This window comes from Kryptolebias marmoratus, linkage group LG6, assembly GCF_001649575.2.
Source record: "Kryptolebias marmoratus isolate JLee-2015 linkage group LG6, ASM164957v2, whole genome shotgun sequence".
Lineage (NCBI taxonomy): Eukaryota > Metazoa > Chordata > Actinopteri > Cyprinodontiformes > Rivulidae > Kryptolebias > Kryptolebias marmoratus.
In genome coordinates this window covers 2,247,541-2,275,096 of record NC_051435.1, presented here as the reverse complement: position 1 = coordinate 2,275,096, position 27,556 = coordinate 2,247,541, and the positions used below count along the sequence as shown (strand labels likewise).

Genomic DNA, 27,556 nt, shown 5'->3' with positions numbered 1-27,556 from the left:
GGAACAGGTGAGGATCCTTCACCTGACTGCAGAGGGAACAGGTGAGGATCCTTCACCTGTCTGCAGAGGGAACAGGTGAGGATCCTTCACCTGTCTGCAGAGGGAACACTGAAGGATCCTTCACCTGACTGCAGGTGAAACAACGGATCATGAGGAAAGAACCTTGAGGGGAACATCTGAAGACAGCAGCCAGGAAGTTAAAGCCTGGACACAGACGTGTCTTCAGATGGACAGTGTCCCTGCTCGTTGTCCACTGTCCACTCGGGGTGAATATATTTACAGAACGTCTCTCTGTGTCTTTGAAACGTCCATTTGTCTTCGTCAAGCTGAAGATGAACGTTTACAGCTAAAAGGACTCCTGTAAACGGCTGCAGCGGCTCACAAATATTTGGACAGCCCGTCCTCTCCACGAGGGACCAGAGGGCCGCGTGGAGAGGACAAACGAAGCAACGACGGACACTCAGGACCCCCCCCACGGATCCACAGACCAACAGCTGATCTCTTAAGAGCGTCTATTTTTAAACCTCTGCAGCAGAACGAGCCAACTGACGGGGGCTGACATACCGACCCATCCCCCGTCCCTCCCCTGTCCTCCGTCCCCTCCCGTCCCTGTTTGTTTCTGCTGCTGGTCCTGTTTGGACGCTCGGCCGTCCTCAGACCTCAGCCTGCTGTCCATTTCTGTCTCCGCAGACGATTCCAGGCCTTCAGCTGAATGTTAGGAAGGCAAAGACGGGGACAGTTTCTGGTGAATTTTTTGGGAAACTTCACGGGAAGTTGAGCTTCGGAATTTTTTAAGTTTTCCCGCGGGAGTTATGGGAATTATCTGGAAACTGAGGATAAATTAAACAAACTGTTTGAAAACAGAAATATTTTATTTACGTGTCGTTTAATCGTCCTTTTGGCTTCATTTAGTCGACATAAAAACAAGTTTGACTGAAATTCATTTCACAACAAAGCTACTTCCATCTGTCCCACATGTCCCATCTGTCCCTACATGTCTCTTATGTCACCACATGTCCAATCTGTCCACCACACACCCCATTTGTCTCATCTGTCCCACATGTTTAGCCAACAGTTTATATTTTTAATCCAGATTTTGTTTTTTTCAGATTTAAAATCTCTGTTCAGGGCCAACTTTCAATATCTGAAATTCCAGCTTTATTCCCGTTTGATCCCATAAATATTCCCGTTAATTCCCAGGAAAGGTTTCTGTGACACGTTTACAGGACTCTAAACCTCAGAAGTGTTAAAATGTTTTATTTTTTTAGGTTGATTTCAGGAAACGATCGAAGAGCGGGGCTGAAAGTTGGATCAATGAGGCTGCTAACGTGCTAACAGGCTAACGTGCTAACATGCTAACATGCTAACGGCTGTTTGTAAATTGTGTTGACAGACCGGCTGGGTGAGAGAGTGACGTTCTGAATAAAAATGTTAAATACTTCTGTGTCATTTTAGGTCAAAGCTGCAGAGGTTGTGACCTCAGATTAAATCAGCTGCAGCAGAAACACTCAGAACTCGCCGAAACATCCGGGTCGCCACAAACCGGGTCGCCACAAACCGGACTTCCTGCCAGCTGAAGAAAAAAACCTCCAGAACCACGAAAGGCAGCAGGAACGTTGGTCCACGTCCTCGCCATCCAACGCCCGTTCCTCCTGAACTAACAAACCAGAACCCTTTCAGACGTGTCGGAACACGACCTCAGAACCGGATCCAAACTCCCGGAGAACCCTGCAGGTTCGCACACAAAGGGTTGTTCTGAAACGGCTGCCGTTTACCAGAGCTGACGGGAAAAAGAAAAACGTTTCTGGAATCAGAAACCTAACAGCCTAACGAGCTAACAGGCTATGAGCTAATAGGCTAAGCTAACAGTCTAATGGGCTAATGAGCTAACAAGCTAACAGGCTACGGGCTAACAGGCTAATGAGCTATCAGGCTACCAAGCCAATGAGCTAACAAGCTTACAGGCTACGGGCTAACGGGCAAATAGGCAAACAGACTAACAGGCCAATGGCCTAACGGTCTAACAAGCTAACGTTCCTGTCAGGAATGCCTATCGCCCGCCGTCGTTCAGGATCATCAGATCTTTTGCTGCTTGGACTGTGACTCAGGAAGGACTCTCAGCTACTACCACGCCACATTTTAGCTACTTTTAACTACACTTCTGCTACTTTTAGTTATTAGCTATAGTTCGGCCGCTCTTAACCTTAACTTGAGTCTTTAGGTACTTTTGTCTGTTAAACCTTTTGCTGTTTATTGTTCTGCTATGTTTAGCTTTTTGCTACTTTAAGCTTTCGGCTACTGCCCTGCTACTTTCAGCTCACCTTTTTTTCTACTTTTAGCTTTTTAAATAACTTTTTGCTGCCTTTAGCTAACATTTGGCTCATTAATTTTCAGCAATCTGAAGTCTACTTTAGCTTTAAGCTAAGGTTTAGCTAATTTAGCTTTTAATTAACCTTTTGATGGTTTTGGCAAATGTTTGACTACTTTTAGCTCGCATTTTGCTATTATTAGCTAACGTTTTACTACTTATGGGTTTTAACTTTTTTTCTGCTTCTAGCTGATATTCAGCTCCTATCAGCTGATGTTCAGCTCATATCAGCTGTACTTACTCAGTTTCTTTCTGTTTTATTAGTTTCTGGTTCTGGTCTCGTTTGGACCTGTTGTTCGGACGGGTCCACTTCCTGTTAGAGCAGAGTCTGGACCCGTTACCGTCCCGGACCCGTCCGAACCCGAACCCGGACCCTCACCTCTCTGGCGATCAGGTTCAGGGCGTCCTCCTCCGCCGTCGCGCGCTCCTTCTTGGTGGACCTTCTCCGTCCGGTTCCCTGAGTCCCCATCTGGGTTCTTGTCCTCGGTCCGGTTCCGAACTGTGGGGAGAGCTCACGGTCTGGGTCCAGCGCTCCGAACCGAGCCGCTGTCTGTCGTCATGTGTCTCCGAGGCGTCAGACAGGCAGCGCGCGGCTCATTGTCGCGCGTCCGTTTCTGTCTTCCTGAAAGAAACAAACTTTTTTTTTTTTTTATCGGATCTTTGAATCGATCCGGACGGGATCTCCGAACCGAACCGCCTCTCGCTCCGGGAATAAAAGCCTTCAGAGCTCAAGGCGCCCAGAGTCCCTGCAGTAACCCGTTTTCCGGGTCAAAGATTCGGTTCTTGCGGCAGAAACCGTAAAAACTCGTCGGACTCGCAGCGGAAGAGACGAACAGAAAGATTCAAACTTCAAAGGCTGCGTGCGGTGCCTTCATGTGCCGCCGGATTTACGGGCTTCACTCCGAAACATCTGAATCACCTCCAAGACCTGGACTCTGGACCTGGTCCTGACATGACGTCACATTACATAACAAATAATTTCTAACGGCATATGTTAAAAACACATTAACTGCAGGAATGCATGTCGCCCGGCGTCATGCGCGCGCAAGTTTAAAACTAACACCTCGTGCGATCCGGTAACGCTCAGAGTATGTTATGGGGGTCACTCCAAGCTACTACCACGCCAAATTTGAGCTCTGCAGCTATAAGAATGACCGAGTTAGAGACATTTATGTGTTCGCGGAGCTTTATTAGCTGTGGCGGCCATCTTAAATTGGTTTGGCTCCAAATTCTAATCAGTTGTAGATGTTCATTCAGTGGTCACTTCCTGTAAGTTTCATTGAAATCCATCTAATTGTTCATGAGAAATTTTGCTAACAGACAGACTTGGTTGATTCCGGCAGTTGTTTCGGCGTTTTAAACAAAACCGGTCACGTGACCTGTTTGCGCTCACGGTGGGTGTTGGGGATCACCCTCAGCTACCACCACACCAAATTTCAGCTCTGCATCTTTAAAAACTACCGATCTACAGCCCTTTATGCGTTCGCTGAGTTTGGTTAGCTGTGGCGGCCATCTTGAATCCGTTTGAGCCCAAATGTTAATCAGTTGTGGGTGTTCATCCAGGGGTCACTTCCTGAGAGTTTCAGTAAAATCTGCCCACTGGTTCGTGAGATATTTTGCTAACAGACAGACAGGTACGTGATTGCCCGCTGATGTTCAGTTTAAATGTCTTCTTGGTTCAGAAAAGAGGAAAACTTTTAAATTTAATCCGACTAGTTTCCTGAGAGGGTGAGCTTTGGGCTCTGAGCTCCAGGACGGGAGGTCTCCGTGTTGCACCTGAACGCAGCACGGCGGTGATTGGACTCCTGGGACGTTCAGGGATTCTGTTTCGGTCAGAAACCGCAGCTCCTGCAGGAGCAACATGCTATTTATAATAATGACCACAGTCAGTCCAGGGGCTCTTAAAGGGACAGAGGACAGTCTCATTCTGTCCCACAAACACCAGAATGTCCAAACAGTCCCCTGCTGTCCTCGGGACATCTGCTGCTGCTGTTAAATATGAGTTTTTATTAAATTTATTGACATTTTTAGCCGCAGTAAGGCCGGCGCGTGGACACTGCTGCCCTCTTGTGGCCAAACGGCGTCATGACAGGAACTGACAAATTACATTAAAACGCGACTCTGTTAGCAAAATATCTCAGGAACCGCTGGACAGATTTGAACGAAACTCTCGGACAGAAACCACTGGACCTTAGTCTACAACCCTTTAACATCTGGAGTCGACCTGATTCAAGATGGCCGCCCCAGCCAACTGCATTTGTGAAACACATAAATGGCTCCAACTCTGTCACTTTTCTGGATATCGAGCTGAAACTCTGGGTGGTAGTAGCTGAGCACGGTGCACAACACATACTCAGAGTGCAAACCGTTAGTTCGTCTGTTAGCAAAATATCCTGTGAAACTTCCTAATCACTGGCGATAGGCATTCCTGTTTTGTGTGGGATCTGAACCGCGTTGTTAAATGAGCAGAAGTTCCCTTTAAATCCCCGCTTCATTCAGAGACACGCAGAGTTTACGGCTCGGCACCAGGAAGTGAAGATCCTCACTTTCATTTCGAAGCGGCTGCCGGGTCAGAACCTGCGGATCCAGTCGGACTCGTCGCTCTGCTGCCGATGGAGGAAAGCCTCCCGCGGGCGTCAGGAGAGGCCCGGCGCCGACCCGATCGGACCCTCAGGGTGAAGATGGTCCTCCTGGGGAGCTCCGGGGTGGGGAAGTCCAGCCTGGCTCTGAGGTTCAGCAAAGACCGCTTCCAGAACCCGTCACCGACCGTGGGCTGTGAGCACATTTATTCACCCTCTCATTTCAGCGTCGTTAATCTGAGCCGGAGTTTCAGGATTTAAAAACGAGAAACTCGCTGCTAATGAGGTTAACCGTTAACAGGTCAGTAAAAGCAGCCAGACAGAAAACAGGTTTTATTATCAAACAGCAGGAAGAAATGTTTAGTTTAAGGTCGGCCGGCGGCGCAGAAACAAACCTGAACCTTAAAATAAATCAAATCTGACCGTCGGGCCGCAGCGACGCCGCGGATCTTTAACCCCATAAACCGCCACTAAAATCTGCCTGTGCTGCCTTCAGGCGCCTACCTGACCCGGGTGATGCATTTAGGTGGCGCGACGCTGCGTCTGGAAATCTGGGACACGGCGGGCCAGGAGAAGTACCACAGTGTGACGCCGCTGTACTACCGAGGAGCCCACGCCGCGCTCGTGGTCTACGACATCTGCAAAAAGGTAAGGACAGGCAGAAGGACAGAAGGACAGAGACAGTTGGACAGACAGATTGACAGAGACAGACAGAAAGACAGATGGACGGACAAACAGTTGGACAGACAGACAGACGAACGGCAGGACAGATGGACAGACAGGTAAAAAGTTTCGCTGCAGGAGAACGGAGGACGTTTTGATGTCTTTCTGTCCGTCTCCAGGAGACCTTCGTCCGAGCTCAGCTCTGGATCAGGGAGCTGCAGAGACAGTACGTCCCCGGCTCCACCGTCCTCTTCCTGGTGGGAAACAAGGGGGACCTGGACCAGGACCGGCAGGTCTCGGCTCAGGTACCCAACATCAGCCGAAGAAGCTGCAGCTAAAAGAAACAGAACCGTCTCTATCGGCTCAAATACAAGACGTCCAACAGGGACGCAGCTGCAGGACAGTAGCTGAAAGCTAAATGTAGCAAAAGGCTAACTAAAAGCTAAAGTAGCAGAATACTAGCTGAAAGCTAAATGTATCTACAGGCCTGTTGGAGGTTAAATGTAGCAAAAGCCTAGCCAGAAGCTGAAAGAAGCCGAACACGAGCTAAAAGCTAAAGTACCGTCTCCAGAGGTCCTCCAACAAGACTCACAGCAGAGCTAAAAGTAGCCGAACAGCAGCTTAAAGCTAAAAGTAGCATAAAGACAGGAAATCCGAGGCAGCAGCTGAAGCTGAAGGAGCTGAAGGTTTGGATGTTTGAGCAGCTAAAACAAAAACAAACAAAAACAGCAACAAAGGATCTTCTCTTCAGGTCAGTCGAGACGTTTTCTTTGTGTCTGTGTCCAGGAGGGACAGAATCTGGCCGAGGACAAAGGCGTGTCCTTCACCGAGACGTCCGCTCTGTCAGGACATCAGGTCAACGAGCTGCTGGGGGCTGTGGGTAGGTCCGAAACAAACAAACAAACAAACAAACAGGCTGATGATAAAATAGACCTGCTGTACCCAGGGAATCCACTAGGGGGCAGCAGACCATCACAGTTTCAGGTGTTCGCTGACAGAGTTCTGGTTCTGGTTCAGCCCGCAGGGTTCTGGAGTGTGTGGACGGGCAGCAGGAGGTTCTGACGGAGTGGCAGGAGGCGCCGCTCGTCGACCTGCGACGCAGAAGCTCCTCCTCCAATCCACTCGGCTCCTGCTGCAGAACCGGACCCTGATCCTTGGCCCGGTTCTGGTTCTGGATTCACCTTGAAGCTGAGCAACAAAAACACCTGAGGAGGGGACCCAACAGAACCCGAACATTCAGTTTTTATCCTTTTTAACCTCAAACGGCTCCGAGCCTCAAAGACGTTTTTTATTTTTTATTTGAATAAAAGCAGAAACAGGAAGTAGAAACTTTAAACCGGGTCACGATTCTTGATAAAAACCTCCGGAGAACGTCTCAAATCTGGATCTTTGTTTTCAAACGTTCCTCCTTCATGGATCCGTTTGATTCGCTGCGTGGTTCTGGTTCTGAGCTCCAGAGAAAGATCCGGGAGGGTCTGGGTTCTGTTCCCCGGTCAGAACCAGGCGCTCTGGGTCACTGGATGTTCCTCTCACCGAGCGGCCGGATCGGGCCGGACAGACCAGGTTCTGAACCTGTTGGAGGGGGTCCAGGAGGACTCGGGTCCAAGCAGAACCAGAACCACGCAGCTGGGCTTCAGTCAGAACAAATCTTCTCCTTTAAACACCGCCACGGTCAGGTGACGCTCAGCCGCCGCCTCACGAGCCCCGAGTCGTGACCGGCTTCTGGAAGAGAACCAAACACGGACGGTTAGAGATGCTCCGGGTCAGAACCGGGTCAGGTCCACAGGCCGACGGTCCACCTCTTTGCTCGTGCTGCGCTGACGGCAGAATTAACTCCGCCCCCTTTAATTCACGCTGCCACTAACAGGAGGGAGCGGCGTCCCGCCAGGCTGGATCCTAAGACCCCTCAAAGTCGCTGTAGTTTTATTTTGAAAGGATCTCAAACTGGAAGCTGCGTGAGATGAAAATTTAAATCATTTTATTTTATTTGTAGATTTCTTCAATAAAATCTTAAAGGGAAACGATTTATGTTTGTGAATATTTGTTTAAATAAAAAATTATCTGTTTGAACATTTATTTTATTCTGATCGTGTTTTTTCTTATTTGTGTCTCATTTAGTTTCCTGATAAATTTCAGGAATATTTAAACTTTTTTCTGGTGACAGATTTCATTTCAGTTTCCAGTTTGTTTTATTTTATTTTGAACAGTTTGACTCCTTCCTGACGTTTCAGGACGGAACAGGAGAGGAAGAGTTTAATTCATGCACGAAATCAGAGATTATTTAAAGATTATTTGATTTAAACAGTGAAAATGTTTGAAGTTTGAAGAAAAAAATCTAAATAAATCCCAGAAGAATCCCTGATCAGGAAGTTTAATATCTGACACTGGATTTATTTCCTGATCATCACTGATTCTCCAAACTGAGTTCACTCTGACTGCCTTCTGCTGCAGGTAAGATGCTGAGCTCAGCTGTGTTGGCGCCGGCGGCGGGTTGGGCTCGTACCGCGCAGGTCGGATTCCTCCGGGTCAGGGGGTCCCTGCAGACGGGTCCAGCTGGTCTGGAGACACGCAGCAGCTGCAGCGTTAGTGACTTTTAGCCAGCGTCCAAACAGACACACAACCGCAGCTCTGTGGTCACGTTTCCCCGTGAACGTTCAGGGAACGCCAAACGAAGCCGCCTGGTCCCGGCGGGTCCGGTGTCGGTCCAAACAGACAGACCCGTCTGCAGCTCTCCACAGCAGAGCAAGAAGATCTGTTTGTCTCGGAGCTTCCTGTGGAATCCTCTGAAACGCCCCCCGGTGTCAGATCGACGTGTTTAATAAGCTCCGCCCACGTGAACGGCACGCCAACACTCAGCTTTACTGCCTGCCTCCCATCTGGTGTGGTAGTAGCTGAGCATCGCCCCCAGACCGTCTGTCTGTTAGCGAAATACCACTGGACGGATTTTAACGGAACTCTCAGAAACCAATTAACTGCAGCACGCCAACTCAGGCCAAGATGGCCGCCATGGCTAACCGACCTCAGCCCAGACGACAGCGGCTGCACGGATACGGAGCTAAACGTTGTCGGAGGGGGGTGGTTGTAGCTGAGAGTCGTTCCCAGCAGAAGCTCCGAGCACGAAGGATCGTTAACGGATCGTCGGCTGACACAGGAAGAGGAACTCCTGACGAGTTTATTTTTTATTTCTGATCGAAGGAAAACTCAGCCGGCCTTCGGTTTGTTTCCCTGTGGCACCGGAGCAGAACCACCGAACCACAGTCCCTGTGTACCGTGACACCCCTACTTCCTTCAGCTGGAAGCTCACGGAGCTGCGAGGGAAAAGATGAACTTTCAGTCGCAGCCTGACTGAATCCTGAGCGCCTGGACCGGCTCCAGGTCCGGCTCGAGGAGCGGGTCGAGGTCCGGGTCAACCGGCTCGAGGTCCGGCTCCAGGTCCGGCTCGAGGTCAGGCTCCAGGTCCGGCTCGAGGTCCGGCTCGAAGTCTGGCTCGTTTTGGCGGTCCAGGTCTGCACGTTGACTCGTGGCCGTGTCTCATTTATCACAAACGGAGGATCGTTTGGTAAAAACAAACGTCTGCAGGCAGCAGCCGGTTAAGGAGCACGTTCCTCCTCCTGGATCCAGTTCTGGTTCTTAGAAGTGAAGGATTATCTCCTCAGGATCACAAGTTCACGAGTTCATCCATCAGATTAGTTGATGGCAGCAGAACTCGGCCACCGTCCTGATCTGACGCAGAACTACGACGGTTCTTATCGGAGATTTACGGTCAGGGAGGATAAAGTTCCTGAGGAGCCTGAAGGCATCATGGAAACTCAGAGGAAGACTCTTTTAGAACAACAAGTTCCCTAAAAGATCACAAATTCCCCGAGAACATCTGTGAACTGTTTGGGGACGCGCTGCCCGCCGTGTTCTTGCTGCGTTTAAGGAGCTGAAGGTGGACCCGAGGAGAACGCTCCGGGGAGAACGTTCCGGGGAGAACGTTCCGGGGAAGCTCTTACTTGCAGGGAAGTTGTGGGAAAGCCGCCTCGCTCGGATCGGGATCGCCGACTGCAGACAGAGAAGACGGACGTCAGAAAACTCAGAGTCAGAGAAGAAGAGCGGCTCTGAGGAGGAGGAGGAGCCAGGCGGGTCGACGGCGGGGCTGAGTCAGCGTTTAAAAGCTGCTGTTTTAGCTGCTCTCACATCAAAAGCTTCGGCTCATTCAGGCGACTTTTAGTTCTTTAACTTTAATGTTTTACAAACGTTCAACCAGAAACACGAAGATCCGTTTAATGCCTCTGATTTAGCTTCTAACGCTACTTTTAGCTTTCAGCTAGCCTTTTGCTACATTTAGCTTTTTATTACTTTTAGCTAACATCTTCATACCGTTGGTTTTTAGCTAATGTTTTATTACTTTAGCTTTTAGCTGGGTGTTTTCTTACTTTTAGCATTTAGCTCATGTTTAACAACTTTTAGCTTATAGCTAGGCTTTTGATACTGTTTAGCTGTTAGTTAGATATAGAGATAAATATATAATTTAGTTAAATATTAGATATTTTAGCAAACAATTTGTGACATTTAGCCTTTTGCTACTTTTAGCCTTTAGCTACCGTTTTCATGCTCATGGCTTTTAGCTATCATTTTGGAACTTTCAGCTAGCCTTTTGTTACATTTAGCTTAAAGCTGGTGTTTTTATACTTTTAGCTTAATAAATATATAAATGAGATATTAGGTATTTTAGCTTCAGTTAGCCTTTTGTTACATTTAGCTTTCTGCTACTCTTAGCTCACCTCTTCCTACCATCAGTTTTTAGCTAATGTTTTACTACTTTAGCTATAGTTGGGTGTTTTTCCTACTTTTAGATATACCTTTGTTACTTTTAGCTTATAGCTAGTGTTTAGCAACATTTAGGTTTTGGCTAGCCTTTTGCTACATTTAGTTTTTAGCTGGTGTTTTTATACTTTTAGCTGTTAGTTAGCTATAGAGATAAATCTATAATTTAGATAAATATTAGATATTTTAGCTTTCAGCAAGCCTTTTGTGACATGTAGCTTTTTGCTACTTTTAGGCTTTAGCTACCATTTTCATAATCATGGCTTTTAGCTATCATTTTGCTACCTTCTGGTTTGTAGCTAGTGTTTTACAACTTTAACTTTTAGCTGTTTTTTTTGCTACTTTTAGCTTTTAGCTACCCTTTCCCTACTTTTAGCTAATGTTCAGCTCAGTTTTAGCTGCTTCAGCAGATTTCAGCAGTGGTTCAGTCTGATTGAACGTCTGTAGATCCTCTCAGGCCGACAGAAACAGCCGCCGCCGCCGCCGCCGCCGCTCTGACTCAACCGTCTGAAGTGAAATCTCGTTACTCTTCTTCTTCTCTTCGGCGGCGCTCCGGCGGCGCTCAGGGCGGCGATCCGGTTCTCGATGTAGGAAACCTGGAAATGAGAAGCACAGATGAAGCTTCCCGAGGCTGAAGCTGCCGGTTCACCTGAGCTCCTGCGGTGCCACACCTGACTCTGGGCGTTCTGGACGTCGGCGGCGGCCTGAGCCACTTTGTCCTCCAGCTCCACCAGGAGAGCCGTGGAGCCTCTGAAGCTCGTTATCGGCGCCTCCTGCAGGGGGCGCTGCTTCCTCTCCGGGCTCCGGGTGGAGCGCTTCACCTGCAGAAGGAAGGTTCAGAACCTGAAGGTCTGCGGTGGTTCTGTAGAGCCTGGAGAACCTGACGGGTCACATGTTCTACCTGCTCAGAGTCCTCCTCCTCCTCTTCCTCCTCCGGCTGGCGGCTCCTGGATCCGGATCTGGTTCTGGTGGGGATTCTGGACGGCGCCTGTGGGGTCTCCTGAGAGGACAGAGGCCCACTGGACTCGTCTTCATCAGAACTTTGGTCGCTGATGTTGTCGGTCAACTCGTGCAGCTTCTGTCTGAGCTGCAGCTCTTCCTCCCACCGAGGAGGAGGAGGAGGAGTCTGGGTCTGCGGGCTCGGGTTCTAGTGACGGAACAGAACCGAGAAAACGGGTCGGTGAAAAGGTTCAGAACCAGACCTGATGTCTGATGGTCAAAGATGTTTTCTTAAAGGGACAGTTCGGCTCGTTTAAAAAGATCATCAACATCTTACCTGCAGCAGAACAACAGGCCCGACGGGCTAACGGCTAGTTGGAACAAAGTCAAAGGTCAAATCTTCATAACCATTCATAACCATTGCTAGCTTTCTGCTACTTTCAGCTTCTAGCTACTGTTTTGCTACTGTAGCCTTAAAGCTAGATCTCTGCTATTTATAGCTTTTAATGTTTAGCTTCTAGCTACCATGTTGCTACTCCTTGCTAGCATTTTGCCACTTTTAGCTGTAACAGCTCAGTTTCAGCCTCTTCAGTGAGCTTCGTTCGGCTCTCGTTGTATTTCCTTCAGCTGATGTTTTTATCAGCCGATGCTTCTAAGCTAACTGTGACTCGTAGCTGAGAGGCTTCGACACGTCACAGATTCAGACGGTTTTAAATCCATATTTCCTCTCTGTTCCGCAGCTCGTTCCGCTGATTTCTGTTGGGTTCTGCTGGGTTCTGCTGGGCTTACCTCGCTGTTCGTCGAGGCCACCTTCAGCTCCAAGCGGCTGAGGAACGTCTCCACGGCCGACATCCGTCTGTTCAGGTCAGAGATCTGGAGGAAGGACAGAAGTCGTCTCGTACCTCTGATGACCTCAGATAGAGGAAAATAAATCAGTACAGACCTGCGGCGTCGCGCTCAGGCTGCGGTGGACCGGGTGCTGCCGGCAGGGATCGTCCTCCGAGTCGGAGTCATCAAGGCCGGGCAGGAAGCCACCGCCTCCCCGGGGGCCTCCGGCGCCACCGCCGCTGCCACAAGAGGAGTAGCTGAGCCGGGACGCGGAGCGAGACGAGACGGTCCGGTTCTCCACGAACACGAAGTCGTCTGGAAACAAAACAAACCACCTTTGACCTGCTGACTGAGGCCGGTACAGCCTGAGCACTGCACGGTCTGCCCTTCAGGGTGAAGATCAGCAGCTGTCCTAAATGTTTCCTCTGGTTAATAATCCTTCTCTAAATGACCTTTGACCCTTCTCATGTTGATAGGCAGCAGGTCATTGCTGATGTCTTTCCGCTCTGGTGTCGTGCTAACACACCTGTAGCTCCAGAGCAGCAGAACCTGCTGGTCCTGGACCTCTGAGGTCCTGATGAAGACCCACAGTTTCTGGATGTGGTTCAGTTTTTGTTAAATAAATATTTTATTACCCTCAGGCTGTAATCAGACAAATTAAATTATTTAAAATCACAGAAATAAAAGATTTTCTGCTCCGATCTTTGATCAGTTCTCTGTCAGAGCTGAGACTTTACCGAGTCGTGGACCCGCGTCCAGGTCCAGGTCCAGGTCCAGGTCTCTGTGCTGCTCCTGGACCACCTGCCGATAAACAGCCTCGACGAGCCTGGATGACCTCTGACCTCCGTCCATGACATCACGGCCGCCCGTGGCCTGGAGGGGGAGGGGGAGAGAGCAGACAGGAAGGTGTTCCTGGAGGTCAGAGGTCAAACTGTCAACAGCAATAAAATCACAGCTTTTTCTGAGAAGCTGAACAAGTTTAGAGGTTTGTGGGTAAAACTAGCTAAAAGCAGCTGAAAGATAAAGTGATAAACACAGCAGCTAAAAGCTGAAAAGATGGCAGTCAGCTGAAGCAGATTTCTTTGAGGAGAAAATTGTGACTGATTCAAAAAGTTAGAAAAAACAAAAATCCCAGCTGTGATGTCCGAAACGAGCCGAACGTTTTGTTCTCTGAACAGCTGAAAGTAAACAGGAAAACAGACTCGTTAGCACGAGTGCTGAGTCATCAGTGTTTGTGCTGACTCGTTAGTGCTGAGTCATTGTTCCCGCAGTGAGAGCCTGATTGGATCAGTTAGTTAGACTCGGTTAGTTAGACTTGGTTAGTTAGACTCGGTTAGTTAGACTCAGTTAGATAGACTGGGTTAGGTAGGATCAGTTAAGGTCTACCTGGTCCTGGTGTCGTCTGTCGGAGCCGAGCGTTAAGTCGATCGGATCAACAGTTAACCTCCTTTTGGTCTTTCTCGTCTTCAGAGATCAGAGACGGAGACACCGTCAGAGAGGACAAATAATAAAAATCAGACAGAATCACAGAAACAGCAAACATGGAGGTCTGTCGTCACAGCAACGCTCAGGGTCAGAGACGAGGAGAAAATCTGAACGACTAAAGGAATCGTCTCAACCAATCAGAAACTGTCCCCAGGAGGAGACGGATTCATCTGGGAAAACTGGAATGTCAGTAAATGTTTCCTTCCAGCATTTGATCCTTCCTGCCTGGATCTGACGGCAGGATCCAGCAGAGGGCGCTGCAGCAGCTGGACGTCTCATTATTTACAGGAAATAAATCCTGTGGTTTCTCAGGACAACAGCCGACACAGAGGCCGAATCTAAACAAAGCTGAGCTGACATTAAACATGTGGTCCTGGTTCCAGCTGCTTCGCTCCATCGGTCCAAGCTTCCCTCGCCACATCTGGTAAAGCCTTCCAGCTGTTCAGGGCCTGGACCAGAGTCCGGACCAGAGTCCAGAGCGGAGCGAGGAACCAGTCCTGACCTCCTGCCTCCTGCTGGGTTCAGAACCTCACCTGAACGGCAGATATCTCTGTTTAAAGACTCCAGGGACGTCTGTGAGTCCAAGTCAAAACAAACCAGCGAGTCCCGACGCCTGCGTCTCGTTTTGGGACTTCCTGCCGAGAAAAACCTACAGATTTATGGAGCGGAGAGTCGGCTTGAAGACAGGAAGGTTCTGCTGAACGAGGAGGTGTCGATGAAACAAGATTCTTCTTCCTGAACTAAGAGCTGAAGGAGGAAATAATAATAATAATAATAATAATAATAATAATAGTGCAGATTTCCTGCAGATTTTAGATTAAAAAGTTCCTAAAGTCTCTGGAGTCAGCCTGATTCAAGATGGCCACCACAGCAAACCGGCTACAACTCTGTTGGTTTTACAGCTGCTGAGCTAAAATCCGGGGTGGTAGTAGCTGAGAGTCATCCCCAGCGCGTACTCTCTCAGGAGGTCTACAGCTCACGGGAGGCGGCGGGCGACATGCATTCCTTTACCGCCGCTACAGGAGAACGTTCTCCTTCAGATATTTACTACGTTCTTCTAACATAAATACAAGTTTATTAAACAAATGAACAAATGTAACAAATGGGAAACACATAACTGCCAAAAAAATTAAACTAAAACCAAAATGATGAGGGAAACCTAAAAGATGCTCAGGGTTCTAATATGAAGTGAAAGGTAAATAAAACCTCATCATACCTCCTTAAACTGCTGAGAGTCTGAGTCCAAACTGTGCTCCTGAAATCCGTCTGCAGACACAGAGAACAGGAGAACCGCTGAGGAACCGAACATGAAGCCCAGACTTCCTGTTTGTAACCTGGTTCTTTTAAATAAAGTTAATTCAACATAAAGAAGACATGACAGTAAAAGAACCGCAGCTCCAGCTGAACCCAACCTGGAGGTCAACCGTTAGAACCGTCTGAAGCGTTCCTGCAGAACCCAGCCCAGGGATGTGTTTCTGCACTGTGTTTGGTAAACCAGTCCCAGCAGACGGGTCCAGTCCAACCAGAACTTTATTTGGTTCTGTTCCAAACTCTGAACGGGACGAGCGGCAGAACCTGAACGCCTCCGTTTGATTTAAACCTGAAAACGAGTCTGAAAGTTTTTATCGTTTGTTTTAGAACCGACTCAGCAGGAATTCACTTCAGTCCGTTAGACCCGATTATTATTATTATTATTGTTATTATTAATTATTATTATTAATATTATTATTATTATTACAGATTATATAATTACTGTTAAATGTGTAAATATGTGGATTTCATAACATTTATCTGAACTTTATTACATTTTTGTTTTTGTTAACTGTTCCTGGTTATCACCTGAGTGTAAAGATTTCAGTTTCCCCGAATCATCCAACCAACCATTCATCCATTCATCCAACCAACCAACCAACCATTCATCCATTCATCCAACCATCCAACCAACCATTCATCCATTCATCCAACCAACCAACCAACCATTCATCCATTCATCCAACCAACCAACCAACCATTCATCCATTCATCCAACCAACCAACCAACCATTCATCCATTCATCCAACCAACCAACCAACCATTCATCCATTCATCCATCCATCCATCCAACCATTCATCTATTCATCCATCCATCCATCCATCCAACCATTCATCCAACCGTCCATCCAACCGTCATCCATCCATCCATCCATCCATCCATCATCCAACAATCATCCAACAATCATCATCCATCCATCCATCCATCCATCCATCATCCAACCATCATCCAACAATCATCCAACAATCATCATCCATCCATCCATCCATCATCCAACAATCATCCAACCATCATCCAACCATCATCCAACAATCATCATCCATCCATCATCCAACAATCATCCAACCATCATCCATCCATCATCCAACAATCATCCAACCATCATCCAACAATCATCCAACAATCATCCAACCATCATCCATCCATCATCCAACCGTCATCCAACCATCATCCATCCATCCAACCATCCATTTGTCCGTCCATCCATCCATCATCCAACCGTCATCCATCCATCCATCATCCAACCGTCATCCAACCGTCATCCAATCGTCATCCATCCATCCATCATCCAACCGTCATCCAACCAACCAACCAACCAACCAACCAACCATCCATCCATCCATCCATCCAACCATCCATCCAACCATCCAACCATCCATCCATCCATCCAACCATCCATCCATCCATCCATCTTTATGTCAGTCTCAATAAGCAGCAGGTTTTTGCTCCATCTCACTAAAATGTTGCTTATTTTAAACTTTATATCAGCTGCAGCTGTTTTAAAATGGCTGCCAGACCTAAGATCAGATCCATCTAAACTCTGGAGTTTCTTCCTGTTGACTCTGATCTTCTCTGACACATTTTGAATCACAGAACCTTTTTTTTAAAGGTTTTATATCTTTGCTTCAGTCTGTTTCACAGATGTCTCTTTAATGTTGGGTTCAGGGGAAATAAATGCAGGAAAGGAAAGAGTTGAGATACGTTAGTAAGTATCTAACCTGCTGTTGTTTACTTACTGTGGACGTCTGGCATGCTCTGTGTGTCGAATTCACGAGGTTCTGAAACAAAAATGAAACTAATTCAAACGTCTTCCATGTTTTATGTTCATAAAGAGACAGTTCGGCTCATTTCAGGTAAGTTTCTGTATAAAAAACATTATGAACAGTTAATATCTTACCTGTTGTAGATGTTCCAACAACCCCAGTTTGCAGGAATAAAGTTTAACAGCTAAACCAACTCCCAGATTTGATTTTATAACGTTTTAAATTCTCCTCAGTTTCATATTTAAATCAAATCTGATGCAGCAGATTTAACCCTTCCTGCAGGAACGATCTTATCAAATCTTTATCTGTGTAATGGTTTATAAAACACTTTTAAATTAAATGTTTTAAGACTAGCCGTTAGCTCGTCTATCTTTCTACAGCAGGTAAGATGTTAACTGCTCATAACCCATTTCAAAACGATTGAATTATTATTTCAGTTCTGGTTTTATGGAGCAGAATGACAACATTTGGTTTAAATAATTAAACAGTTTGGTATTTCTTCAGTGAAATAAAAGTTAAACTAATGATTGCATCAGGAGGGTTGAAGAGAGCCGAGAGGATCAGGCTCTGTGCTGTCAGGACGACACCCTCTTAGCTCTGAGGGCCCGGCGGACCGCAGCAGAACGCAGCAGAACACACACTCGGCAGCAGAAGGTGTGTGTTCAGTCGTGCACGTTGAATGGGATCCAGATGGTCACGAGTCCTTAATCCCGACAACCTGCAGGTTTCTGACAAAGCTGCATTCCACTCAGATAAAAGACAAACAGACGCTCCTCTCTCCTCCTGCGGCTCCAGAAATGAAACCCATGTGACCGAGCGATCACAAGGCCCGCCGGGCTCAGCCAAACGCACAATTTGCTCCACGTTTCTTTCCCAAAATCCTCGAGGGTGACTCAGCGTTAAGCAGAAGCAGGAGTCCAGGTCCGCTGGTTTGAACGCCGAGGAGCGGGAAAAGAGTCCGGTCCCGAGCGCAGCTGCGAGGAGGCCGGGTGGGAAAAACAGGAAAGACGAGAGGAGCTTAAATCCCTGTGACAGATCTGGCAGTCGGAACCAGGAGGTTCTCACCAACAGATGGGTGACAAATCAGAACCATCCTCCTTTCTAACAGATCCGCTGAAACAACTAAAAACCAGAACAGAACCGAAGCAAACCTAAAAACAAGGCTGTGATTCTTTTATATGAAGATATTTGAATAAATAATGATGCTACCACCGCCGTGCTCAGCAGTGGGCTTGTTTTCGTGGCTGATTTAAGTGTGTTTTCAACCCACTGGACCATTAAACGTTCCTTCAGACGGGTTCTTCTTTGTTCAGGTGGGTGAACATTTGGAGCTGGAGGTGATCCAAGCCCAGAACCAGCCCAGAACCGGGCTTTCGGACTTGTTGCTGCAGTCTGGATGCTCGTTTTCCTCTTTGGTCCGTTTAGCTCCAAACACCAGCAGTCCTGATCCGCTGGGAGAAGAGAACCCGCTCCGTGTGGTTCTATCAGACGCTCTCGATGCGGTTCTGTCCTGGAAGCTCCTCTGAACATCTTCGCTCGGCCTTCCGTGCAGCGTCGGCATCAAATCATCTGCTTCAAATAAAAACTTCAAGAAGAAAACCTCCTCACGGGTTCTAAATGTAAGCTGCAGGTGGGAAACGCAGATCTGGACGTACTCCAATCACAACTCGTCGTGACAGAATAAAAAGTGGGATTAAATTTAAAAACTCTGATTTTCTTAAATTCTACAGCATGATAACTCGGCTCGACCGGCAGCCGGTCCTCGGGCTCCTGGAGAAATGCAGAAAACAGACGGAAACGTGTCATTAATTGAAAAACCTCCTCCGGGTTTCACTGCTGGCCACAAAGTGCTTTTAAATCATCAGTGCGGGTTTGAAGCTCTTTCCCGGGATGGTCGGCGGCGCTCAGATGTCCACAACTGGAGCGGTTCCTGTCATAACCTTCGGTTCGGCCGAAATACCACGGAAACTGAGCGGGCGGCCCACTAACCTCCGAGGTCGCTCCGGGAGCAGCCGCCGTCTCCGCTCAGCCTCTTGAACAGCGAACGCATCACCTTGGCGCTGCCGAAACGCTTGAAGCGGGCACGCACGTTCTCGTGGTACCACTCCAAGGTGCCGATCTGGAGAACCCTTCAGGGAGGAACCAACCAGCTGATCAGCAACGTGTCTGAGGGAGCTTCCTGCATCCGAACAAATCATCATCTGCTGCTTCAGGCCACACAGCAGCTGGATTGAGTAACAATCAACCTGTTAACTGTTGGCTGTAAAACACCTCATATTATTATTATTATTATTAAATGATAATTAGTTTTAGTCGTGAGAAAGAAACACCGATAATCAAACCTCATCTCCTGCAGAAACGTCACAAAGTGCTGCTCAGTCCTGTGTTTTAGCCTCTTTTATTGTTTTTTATAGTCATATAATTAAGCCTACTTGTTTATCAGACCTGCAGGTGAGGCGTCTCACCTGTGGACCGGCTGACAGAGGTCATCAGACTCACCCCTTCATCTGTTCACTTATTCATTCACCATTTTTACATGATTTAATCCGTTAGCTTCACCGTGCTTCTGTTTGACTCTCGCCTGAGTTATCAATTATTTTAACTCATTTAATGACTTTTTATTTCTGTATTCATTTTTAAGTAAATAACTGTAACTTATTTTACCTTCTATTAATTTATTTTTCCTCTTTTTTTGTTTTTATAATCTATATAAATTTATATTTTTAATGTCAGCCTCTGGTGTTTTTTTCTTTTAACACTTTATTTGTTGTTTATTTGCTCCGTTTTATGTTTTATTTGCTGTAAAGTTAATGTATGAACGTCGCTGTAAAAATAATGTTTGACAGATTTATTATCAAATAAATTTTATGTATTTAAAACAACAGTGGAAAGATCTCAGTAAATTCTGATTTAAATAAACTAGCTGATGAAATTAATTAGAAATAAAAGCAAACAGTAGGCTACAAGCTTAGCCTACATGCTAGCAGTTAGCTTAGCTTATAACTAAGTTAACTGTTAGCTAACATATGCTAAGCTAGCTTTTATAGTTTATCAAGATAAAGTAAGTTAATAATTATTTTATTAGCCTAGTTGGATAAACCCCTGAGATAATTTGCTTCTATTTTTTGTCCCTGCAGTCGATGTTATTAATGGTTCTGATAAACGGGCAGAACCACCAGAACCAAGTCAGAATCAGAGCCAAACCTCCAGGATGGAAGACATTATGGCTCATTATGCAGCGAACATTCAGTCCCCTGAGAGAGGAATGATTCGGAGCATTTGTTTTGAATCTGGAGGCTGGAAACCGACGAGATCAGCTGAGCGACCTGCGCCGTTTACTGACTGCAGCCGAGAACTTTAGACGAGAGTGAGTCAGAACCCCTCAGAGACCGGGCCGGGTCCAAGAAAAACCCGTCCGGATCATAACAGGTCTCGGCGAGTTGGACCTCCTGATTCGAAGTGCTGCAGGTGAGCTCCGTCTCCTACCTGCTCAGGTGGCAGGGGTCGCACACCCAGCCGCGCTCCCGTTCGCTGTAGCGGCAGCAGGACCTGCAGACGTGAAGCCGACAGTCCGAGCACCGGTGCTTGATGCTGACCAGGAGCTTAAAGGGCTGCAGGCAGCGGATGCAGCAGAACTCAGTCAGGCTGCTCCGGCTCCCCAACAACTCCCTCTTGGTGTCTTCTCTCTCAATCCTGGTTTTCAGCTCCCTGAAAACACAAAAATCAGGATCTTCCTGTGGATTTTATACTTTAATACGAGTTGAAATCTCCCCGACTTTTAGCTTCTTTCCTCCAGTTTTTAATAATTCTCCTGTAAAGCTTTAAGCCACTCAGGTGGAACGACACAGTTTCTATTAATCTGCAAAGTGAGACCATATGGAGACCAGTTCGGGAACGTTTTAACGCTGAAGCAGCAACAGACGAGACGAAATCCAGCTGTTCGGTGTTAAAAAGAGCTGTTCTCATTTAAGAAAACAGACTAGACTGCTGAAATATCAGAATGATGTCATCCTTATTTATCCACGAGTCGATATTTAACAAGAAGTGTCTTAATGACTGACTGATGCTGGGACGTTGTGTGAAACGTAAATAAGAACTGAACTCAGTGATTTGCTCACCTCATAAACTCATGTTTTACTCAGAATGGAACACAGCAATGTTTAAACCAACATACTGCACCAATCTATGGAATAAATAAGGTCATTTTTGAATTTTATGGTGGCAACGCACCTACAGAAACTGGACCAGAGGCAACAAAAGGCTGTAAAAGAGAGCGGTCTGAATGAGAAACATCTGGAGGAGCTTTTAGTGACTAACGAGGTTAATTATCAGCAGGTCGGTGAGAGGAGGGGAGATAAAAACTCACATTTAGAGGCTGAATCTGTCAGGAGGAAAGATGGCTGACAGGAACTGTCTGAGAACAGAGGAACACTTTCAGAATAAAGTTCCTGAATCTCCATCATCTCCAGTTCATAAAATCATCAACAGAAACCTCTGAGGTCAAAGGTCAAGGCTGGTTCTGTTCTGTTCTGTCTGTAAACACAGTTCACCGTGCTGCTTAAAGCTCTATCAGGCAAAGAAGATGCGTCTCCTCTGGACCAAAGAGGAGAACTGCTCTGAGGTCCAGCCTGCCTCTCTGATGGTATGGGGGTGCATTAGTCCAGGTTTTAGAGCAACATCTGCTCCCATCCAGGACTGTTGAACAGACAGAATGGGACAACCTCAGGTCCAGATGTTTACAGATGCTGCACAGAGGGAAACACCTGGAACATCTGGAAAGAGTTTGACTTCAGTCCCCAAAGATCCAGAAATGGTTTTATTTCAGCCTCAGCCAAGTTAGGCCCAATCTGAACAACAATCTTTTTGCTTTAAGCTACAAATAAAGTCTAAAATCTGTATTTAATATCAGGAGTAAGAGAAATTACAACTGTTTCCATGTTCGGCTGATTAAAGAATCTGGTTTTGGCAGTAAAATAAAAACCCAAACTTGTTTTTTTTTTCCTGTGTGGAAAAACTTTGGACCTTCCTGTTAACGTCTGCCTTGGAAAAAATAAAAATGGTTGTTTGGTTGATTCCCCCTGGCAGCCAGTGTTTATGCTAAGCTAGGCTAACCGTGTCCTGCATGGCTGCCGGTCAAACAAACAAGAACTGCATCTCCTGTTGGAGAGCAGAGATCTGTTTAATTGTCTCGAAACACGTTCTGAGCTCAATCGTTGTGTTTTTACAGCTGCTGGCTGGAATATTTGACGGACGTGAGCTCAGTTAAAGTCAGGAGAAAAACAAATATGGAAGGAATACAGTCTTTCCCTGTCAACGCTCCAAAGCATCTTTGAAGTAAAAGGAATAATTCAGACGTTTGGAGGAAGGGTTCTGTGATAATTCATGTCTTACCTGCTGTAAACTGAGCTTTAATCTGAGGATGACAAAATATCAAAAACTTATCGATATCGACAGAAACTACAATCAGACGGTCCTCTGAACGAGCGTTATGGACACGGACAGCTGATCTTGTTGTGATAATATTCTCGGGACAGGCTTCGTTTTAACTGGGACAGGACATGATGGGACAGGACGGGACAGGACAGGACGGGACGTCCAACTGGGACAAAGACTGCAGAGTCTGGACTCCGGGCTCAGAGGCTGTTTTTTAAACCTGTCAGCCTCACATTAAACGGTCATTTCCACAGATTTCTGCGGTTATTAAGCAGAGCTGCTGCAATGCAAACAGAAAACCGTCAGCGTGGAGGTCTGAATAAGAGATCGTCATGTTTGTCCTGTCTGGGGACGACGGTGTCCCTGTCTGTCCCACGTCCCAGAGACTGGACGCGTCCTGGACCCGTCTCCCTCCTGAGACTTTCTGTTTGACGTCTTTTCCGACGAGCTCAAAATATCAGTTTAAAAAAACAAACAAACTTTGATCTAATCTCATCAAATTATGGTAATTTTTGACGTCCCTGCGGAAAATGCTCCAGACTGCACAGGAAGTGCTACAGCTAGCTTCTGCTGCTTCTTGCTCTGTCATATTTCATGTAAAAAAGCTGATTTCACAACTGAAAGTTTAAATAGGAGGGCTGACGTTAATAAAAAACTGCTTTTTGTTGGACTTTTGTTGAGCTGCTCCCCTTGCTGAGCGTCTTTCACGTCTTCAAGGATCGACTTCACGGCTTTCAGCTGATTGTTGGGAAACTACCAGCCCTCCTCGGCGCTCGGAGCTGCTGACTGAAAATATTCAGATAACAAGTCCCAAATGTCTCTGCTCGGGTGGAGTCTGAACGGAAGAGAGAGCTCTTACTGTTTATTAAATCTGTTTTTAGAGCCGAGCTTTCTGACTTACAGCCCAGATCAGCGCGGATGAACGAGATATTTAACCTTTAGCAGAGACAGCTGCTGGCCATCAGAGGCACGATCGGCCTCCTCTGCTGCTGGATTTCAGCAACATGTGGGCACCGAAGGCAGCATCATCTTCATCCAAACCGACTGGGGGTCTGAGTGCTAGCCCTCCACCAGCTGGGCTGAAAATCCCAGAGGTTTCCACGGATCAAATCAGCCTTTTTTTTGTTCTGCAATCCTGTCCAGTTTCACAAAGCATGGAGCAATCTGGCTTCTGTTAGGAAACCTTGAGCTGCGTCCACTCCTGTCCGATCTAACAGCATGAATTCACCTCCTCCTGGTGGAGCTCAGAGGGGTTCGGGGATCATCTCTGCTGACTTTTATAGGAGCAACGAGACGAAACAAAGAGTCTGTAACCTGCAAACTGAGACTCTTTCCTCCTTTAGGAATAAAATTAAAAGCAGAGTTTTTGTTGAACAAGCTGAGCTTCCAGGAGCTGAAGACAAACTAAAAACCAGCGGAGACACCGCAGCTCTTATTAGTTCGGTTTGAAGGAACGTTTTATTCTTATGTAACAAACTAAAACAGAACAACAGGAAAACGACTCCGGCTGCTCGTGGTGGAAAGGTCTTCATTTCGGGATCCAACATATTTGGTTTTCCAGCTCCGAGCCGTGGACGGGTTTATATGGAAACCTTTCTGAAGGTTTCACACGCCTCGGCTGGATGATTGAAGCAGGAGAAGAAAAAGGGCTGAAGAAGAATTCAGTCCTCACAGCGAAGGAGGACGCCGTCAGGGCAGGAGAAACCGAACATCAGCGACTGTAAGCTTCCTACAGACAGAAACTGAGTAACTTCTAATAATTATTCATTTATAAAGTGACTCCTTCATATCGGGAGGACAGCTGCAGGACTGTGCAAAAGTCTCAATCAGGAACTCTCCAGGTTCGACCCGGATAGGAACCGAAACGTCTTCAGCTGCAGAATAAAAGTCCAGAAGTTTCGAGTTTAAACTCTCAGGATTCTCTGTGTCCTGGATGAGAGATTATCATGATTATCAGGGGTGTCAAACCTACACGATGAATTAAATTAGAAATAAAACCTCGGTCCAAGCCGAGGGCCGAGGGAGAAAAAGATTCAACTGAACGCAGTTTTAGATGCAACACGACAAATTATTCCTTTATTTATCTGCTCCCAAGACTAATAAACTAATTAGAGTAATTGACTAAAGAAAGATGGCACGGTGGTGCAGCGGTCAGAGCTGTTGCCTCCCAGTAAGAAGGTCACAGGTTCGTTTCCCGACCTGGAGTTTACATGATCTCCCTGAGCTCCCTCGGATCAGAAACATGCAGGTTAGGTTCATTGGTGACTCTAAAACTGTCCCTAAGGTTGTCTCTACGTGTCCCTCTGATGGACCGGAGACATGTCCAGGGTGTCCCCCGCCTCTTGGAGACAGACACCGGCTGAAGCGGGTGAATGAAATTAGTTTAACTGAGAAAAACACGACAACAGAAGTCTGTTTGAAAAGAGTTGAGTAACTCTGTGGACTGCAGAGGAAGGGGCTTCTCCTCCTCCTCCTCCTCCTCCTCCTCCTCCTCCTCCCTGATATCTCAACCCTCCATCAGTCTCTGCAGCAAACTACTGAATCATCTGCTGTGAAACTAAATTATCCTCATTTTTCTCAGATAAAAAGGTGAAAAATGTGAGTTTCCTTCTTCTGTTAATGGGATGAATCTGCTGTCGGGTTCTCCTCAGAGACAGAACCGACGAGCAGGTGAAGCTTTAACGACGTTCAGGGCTTCTAATCTGCGTCTTTATGACGAAGAATCAGGACATTTAAACCAACAATCATTTAGTAAAATAACTGGGCGGGTAAGTTTCTGAATCACGTCAGTGAATTAAAGAGTAGAGAAGGAAATGGGTCGTTAGGTCACAAACAGAGAAACGGTTAAAAACAACCCAGTTTGGACCAACCTGGTTAGTTTGATCAGTTTGAAACCCGGGTTGAGTTTTCTAATAGAACTGGGTCAGAAGGACCGTTTTGTTGAATTGAAGCAACTAAAAGGTTGAGTTTAAAAGAACGAAGCAACATCTGGGTGATCAGATAATCCCTAACCAGCTGTCTGGTCCCAACTAAAGTTAACAAACCAGCCTTTTACCGACTTATCTTTACTTCCTTCATCCTGAAGCTCTGGAAGAACGACCCGACCCGCCACACATTTTCTTCAGAATGACTCAGCAGTTTTCTGACGGTTTTTACCCGAGCCGGTCCTCCTCCTTCCTCCTCAGGTCGAAGTCTCTCTGGACGACGTCCCACACGTGTTTGACCTCGTCGTCTGTCAGCGTGGACAGGTCCAGCTTCCTACCGGCGGCGCTGCCCGGCATGCTGAGGTCAAAGGTCGAAGGTCTCCTGCTGTAAGGAAACAATCCATCAGATTAACACTTAAAACTCATCTCAGGGTTCAGCTGTGCTGCTCCAGGTTTAGGCTTGGTGCTTTGAACAACGGTACATTTTATCCTTTTTGTACCGTAAGCCAGCCTCTCACTGGGCTGCGACCGTCGGACACTAGTTGGTGGACACACCTTAACAAAGACGTCTCCAAAACGTCCCGAATCATTCTCAAAACACAGCAGATATCCGAGGCTGCAGCCCCCAAACATCCAGGTCCGACCACCATCCAGCCGTTTGCTGATCTGAGGTCAGCTGGAGGAGGCGACGGGTCCAGGAGGGACACCCAGCTCCTCCTGAGGGATCCCAAGGTGGTGATGGAGCTCCTCACCCGACAGAGGAAGCCAAGCTCCTCCGATGAGAAAGGATAGTTGTTAAAAGCTGCCCGTCTGTCTTTAAAAAGTGGGCTCCAGTGGACGATGTGGGCGAAGGTGAGCAACATAATAATGTGCACGGCCAAGAGTACAGCTCTGCACAAAAAGAAGGGCCATTATTCCAAAGACTGGCCACTCCAAAAACTGAAGTTTTTTCTGACAGTTTTGAGGTAGAATGAGCAGCTTTGAGTCGAGGTTAAAGTTTGGATCATTTCCTGTTTTCTTCCACACCAGCTTCAGGTTTATACAACAAACCCATTTATCAGTGGTTGTTTTTTAATAGGATGCTTACTCAAACTGCCAGGCAGAGACAAAAGACACTTAGAAGAACCTTTTGTGTCCTGATGAAGTCAGCCCAGACCAGCGGTGTCCGGTCCTGGTCCTTGAGGACCACCGTCCTGCAGGGTTTAGATGTTTAGGCTTCTGCAGAACTGGACCAATGAACCAGGCGCTCAGGAGCAGGAAACATCTAAAACCTGCAGGAAGGTGGATCCGAAGGACCAGGACCGGACCACTCCTGGTCTAGGATAATACTCGTTGTGGGTCAGAGGCTGGATTAGCCTCGTGGATCTGTCCTGTGATCTCCCCGGGTTTGGCACCGTTCAGGCATCACGCTGCTGGAGGATTTAATCAAATATTTCACGTGGTCCAGTTCAGAACATGAGGTAACCCTCAGGATGAAGGAGCAGAGAAACGTTCAGGGTCTTGTTTTTCCACAATTCAGCGTTAAAACAGCCGAATCATTCGACGCTAATCTGATTTCTGCTCCTGCGGCCGAGCACAATGGTCGAAACAAGCAGGACAGGAAACAAATCCAAATGTTTTAACTGCAGGATTGTTCTCCTGGTTCCCACAGTTAACCCTGAGGAGCGAGAACTCGACAGGTGTTTGTTTACAGCCGTGAGCAGCTTCAACTCTCGTTTCAGAACCACGTTTCTAATTCTTCATGCAGTTAAATGTTGACAGCATGTCAGTAAAATCTGTATTTCAGAGTAAAACTCAGCAGCGTGTCTGCAGGACTCGACAAACTAGAGCCTGAAACACTGAAGAAGCACGAGTTTTATTCCAATTAAACCAGCTTTTAGATGCTTTCTGCCTTTTAAAGAAAACTGCATTTACTTCCAACTACTTCTGCACATAAATTGGATCAGTATCAGCAGACAGAGTCCTGTCAGACAGGAGAGGCCTCAGCTGAAGAACATAAAATCATCACCTCCTGGATAAAAACACAAACATTTAAAACATTTCAGACTTACGTTGAGCAGCCTGCAGGCAGTTTCTCCTCTGAAGGCAGACTGCAGGACAGACCAGGCAGCAGACAGAACAGCTAATCACATGTCTGCTTAACCAGGAGGAAGAAAGACTGCCTCTTCCTCCTCCTCCTCGCCTTCTTCTAAAGGTCAGTCCAGCTGACCTCATCCACAGACGCCGTTAAACTCATTGATTCAGGAAATTACCTGAAAAAACCCCAAAGCTGAAGCAGATTAAAGTTCTCTGACTCTGAGGATTCAACTGACCGTGTTAGGACGCATGTTAGGATGCATGTTAGGATGCATGTTAGGATGTTAGGATCCATGTTAGGACGCATGTTAGGATGCATGTTAGGATGCATGTTAGGATGTTAGGATCCATGTTAGGACGCATGTTAGGATGCATG

The 27,556-nt window shown here is 46.9% G+C and overlaps 3 protein-coding genes and 2 long non-coding RNA genes across 22 annotated transcripts in view; 2 read left to right on the top strand and 3 right to left on the bottom strand.

Moving 5' to 3' along the window:
* The window catches only part of LOC119617090, a 9,435-nt gene extending 9,301 nt beyond the window's left edge, over nucleotides 1-134 (bottom strand). Inside the window, exon 1 of the long non-coding RNA XR_005233272.1 lies at nucleotides 23-134. This is a non-coding gene — a long non-coding RNA (uncharacterized LOC119617090). The remainder of the gene's footprint in view (nucleotides 1-22) is intronic.
* The window catches only part of lrrfip1a (leucine rich repeat (in FLII) interacting protein 1a), a 48,759-nt gene extending 45,570 nt beyond the window's left edge, over nucleotides 1-3,189 (bottom strand). For 5 of the 16 annotated variants that reach the window (XM_017438634.3, XM_017438637.3, XM_025002091.2 and 2 more), the window contains exon 1: nucleotides 2,748-3,187. In XM_017438634.3, the coding sequence (XP_017294123.1) occupies nucleotides 2,748-2,837 (90 nt within the window). In that variant the 5' untranslated portion in view covers nucleotides 2,838-3,187. Of the gene's footprint in view, nucleotides 1-2,747 lie in introns of all 16 variants that reach the window. The other 11 variants (XM_025002095.2, XM_017438638.3, XM_037975968.1 and 8 more) reach the window with 6 other exon arrangements.
* On the top strand, nucleotides 1,584-7,686 carry LOC108249336 (ras-related protein Rab-17-like). The gene is made up of 6 exons (XM_017438647.3): nucleotides 1,584-1,734; nucleotides 4,868-5,143; nucleotides 5,444-5,595; nucleotides 5,790-5,915; nucleotides 6,397-6,490; nucleotides 6,628-7,686. Exons 2-6 carry the CDS (start codon nucleotides 4,981-4,983, stop codon nucleotides 6,759-6,761), a joined length of 669 nt encoding a protein of 222 aa, XP_017294136.1. The 5' UTR covers nucleotides 1,584-1,734; nucleotides 4,868-4,980; the 3' UTR covers nucleotides 6,762-7,686.
* mlphb (melanophilin b) overlaps nucleotides 6,891-27,556 on the bottom strand; it is a 32,052-nt gene continuing 11,386 nt past the window's right edge. Inside the window, exons 1-15 of one of the 3 annotated variants that reach the window (XM_037975974.1) lie at nucleotides 27,156-27,550; nucleotides 25,337-25,489; nucleotides 20,234-20,455; nucleotides 18,737-18,876; nucleotides 16,721-16,762; nucleotides 14,888-14,937; nucleotides 13,573-13,650; nucleotides 12,924-13,059; nucleotides 12,302-12,501; nucleotides 12,148-12,231; nucleotides 11,321-11,566; nucleotides 11,091-11,240; nucleotides 10,947-11,015; nucleotides 9,606-9,654; nucleotides 6,891-7,332 (exon numbers count right to left, since the gene is read on the bottom strand). In XM_037975974.1, the coding sequence (XP_037831902.1) occupies nucleotides 7,283-7,332; nucleotides 9,606-9,654; nucleotides 10,947-11,015; nucleotides 11,091-11,240; nucleotides 11,321-11,566; nucleotides 12,148-12,231; nucleotides 12,302-12,501; nucleotides 12,924-13,059; nucleotides 13,573-13,650; nucleotides 14,888-14,937; nucleotides 16,721-16,762; nucleotides 18,737-18,876; nucleotides 20,234-20,455; nucleotides 25,337-25,461 (1,641 nt within the window). In that variant the 5' untranslated portion in view covers nucleotides 25,462-25,489; nucleotides 27,156-27,550 and the 3' untranslated portion in view covers nucleotides 6,891-7,282. Of the gene's footprint in view, nucleotides 7,333-9,605; nucleotides 9,655-10,946; nucleotides 11,016-11,090; nucleotides 11,241-11,320; nucleotides 11,567-12,147; nucleotides 12,232-12,301; nucleotides 12,502-12,923; nucleotides 13,060-13,572; nucleotides 13,651-14,887; nucleotides 14,938-16,720; nucleotides 16,763-18,736; nucleotides 18,877-20,233; nucleotides 20,456-25,336; nucleotides 25,490-27,155; nucleotides 27,551-27,556 lie in introns of those variants that run through there. The other 2 variants (XM_017438643.3, XM_025002100.2) reach the window with 2 other exon arrangements.
* Nucleotides 11,562-12,499, top strand: LOC119617091. Its single transcript, XR_005233273.1, has 2 exons — nucleotides 11,562-11,750; nucleotides 12,099-12,499. It is a non-coding gene; the product is annotated as an uncharacterized LOC119617091 (long non-coding RNA).

Coding starts and splice junctions, on each gene's coding strand:
- LOC108249336 (XM_017438647.3), top strand. CDS start 4,981: ATGGAGGAAAGCCTCCCGCGGGCGTCAGGAGAGGCCCGGCGCCGACCC. Junction 5,144..5,443: donor CCCGTCACCGACCGTGGGCT/GTGAGCACATTT, acceptor TGCTGCCTTCAG/GCGCCTACCTGACCCGGGTG. Junction 5,596..5,789: donor TCTACGACATCTGCAAAAAG/GTAAGGACAGGC, acceptor GTCCGTCTCCAG/GAGACCTTCGTCCGAGCTCA.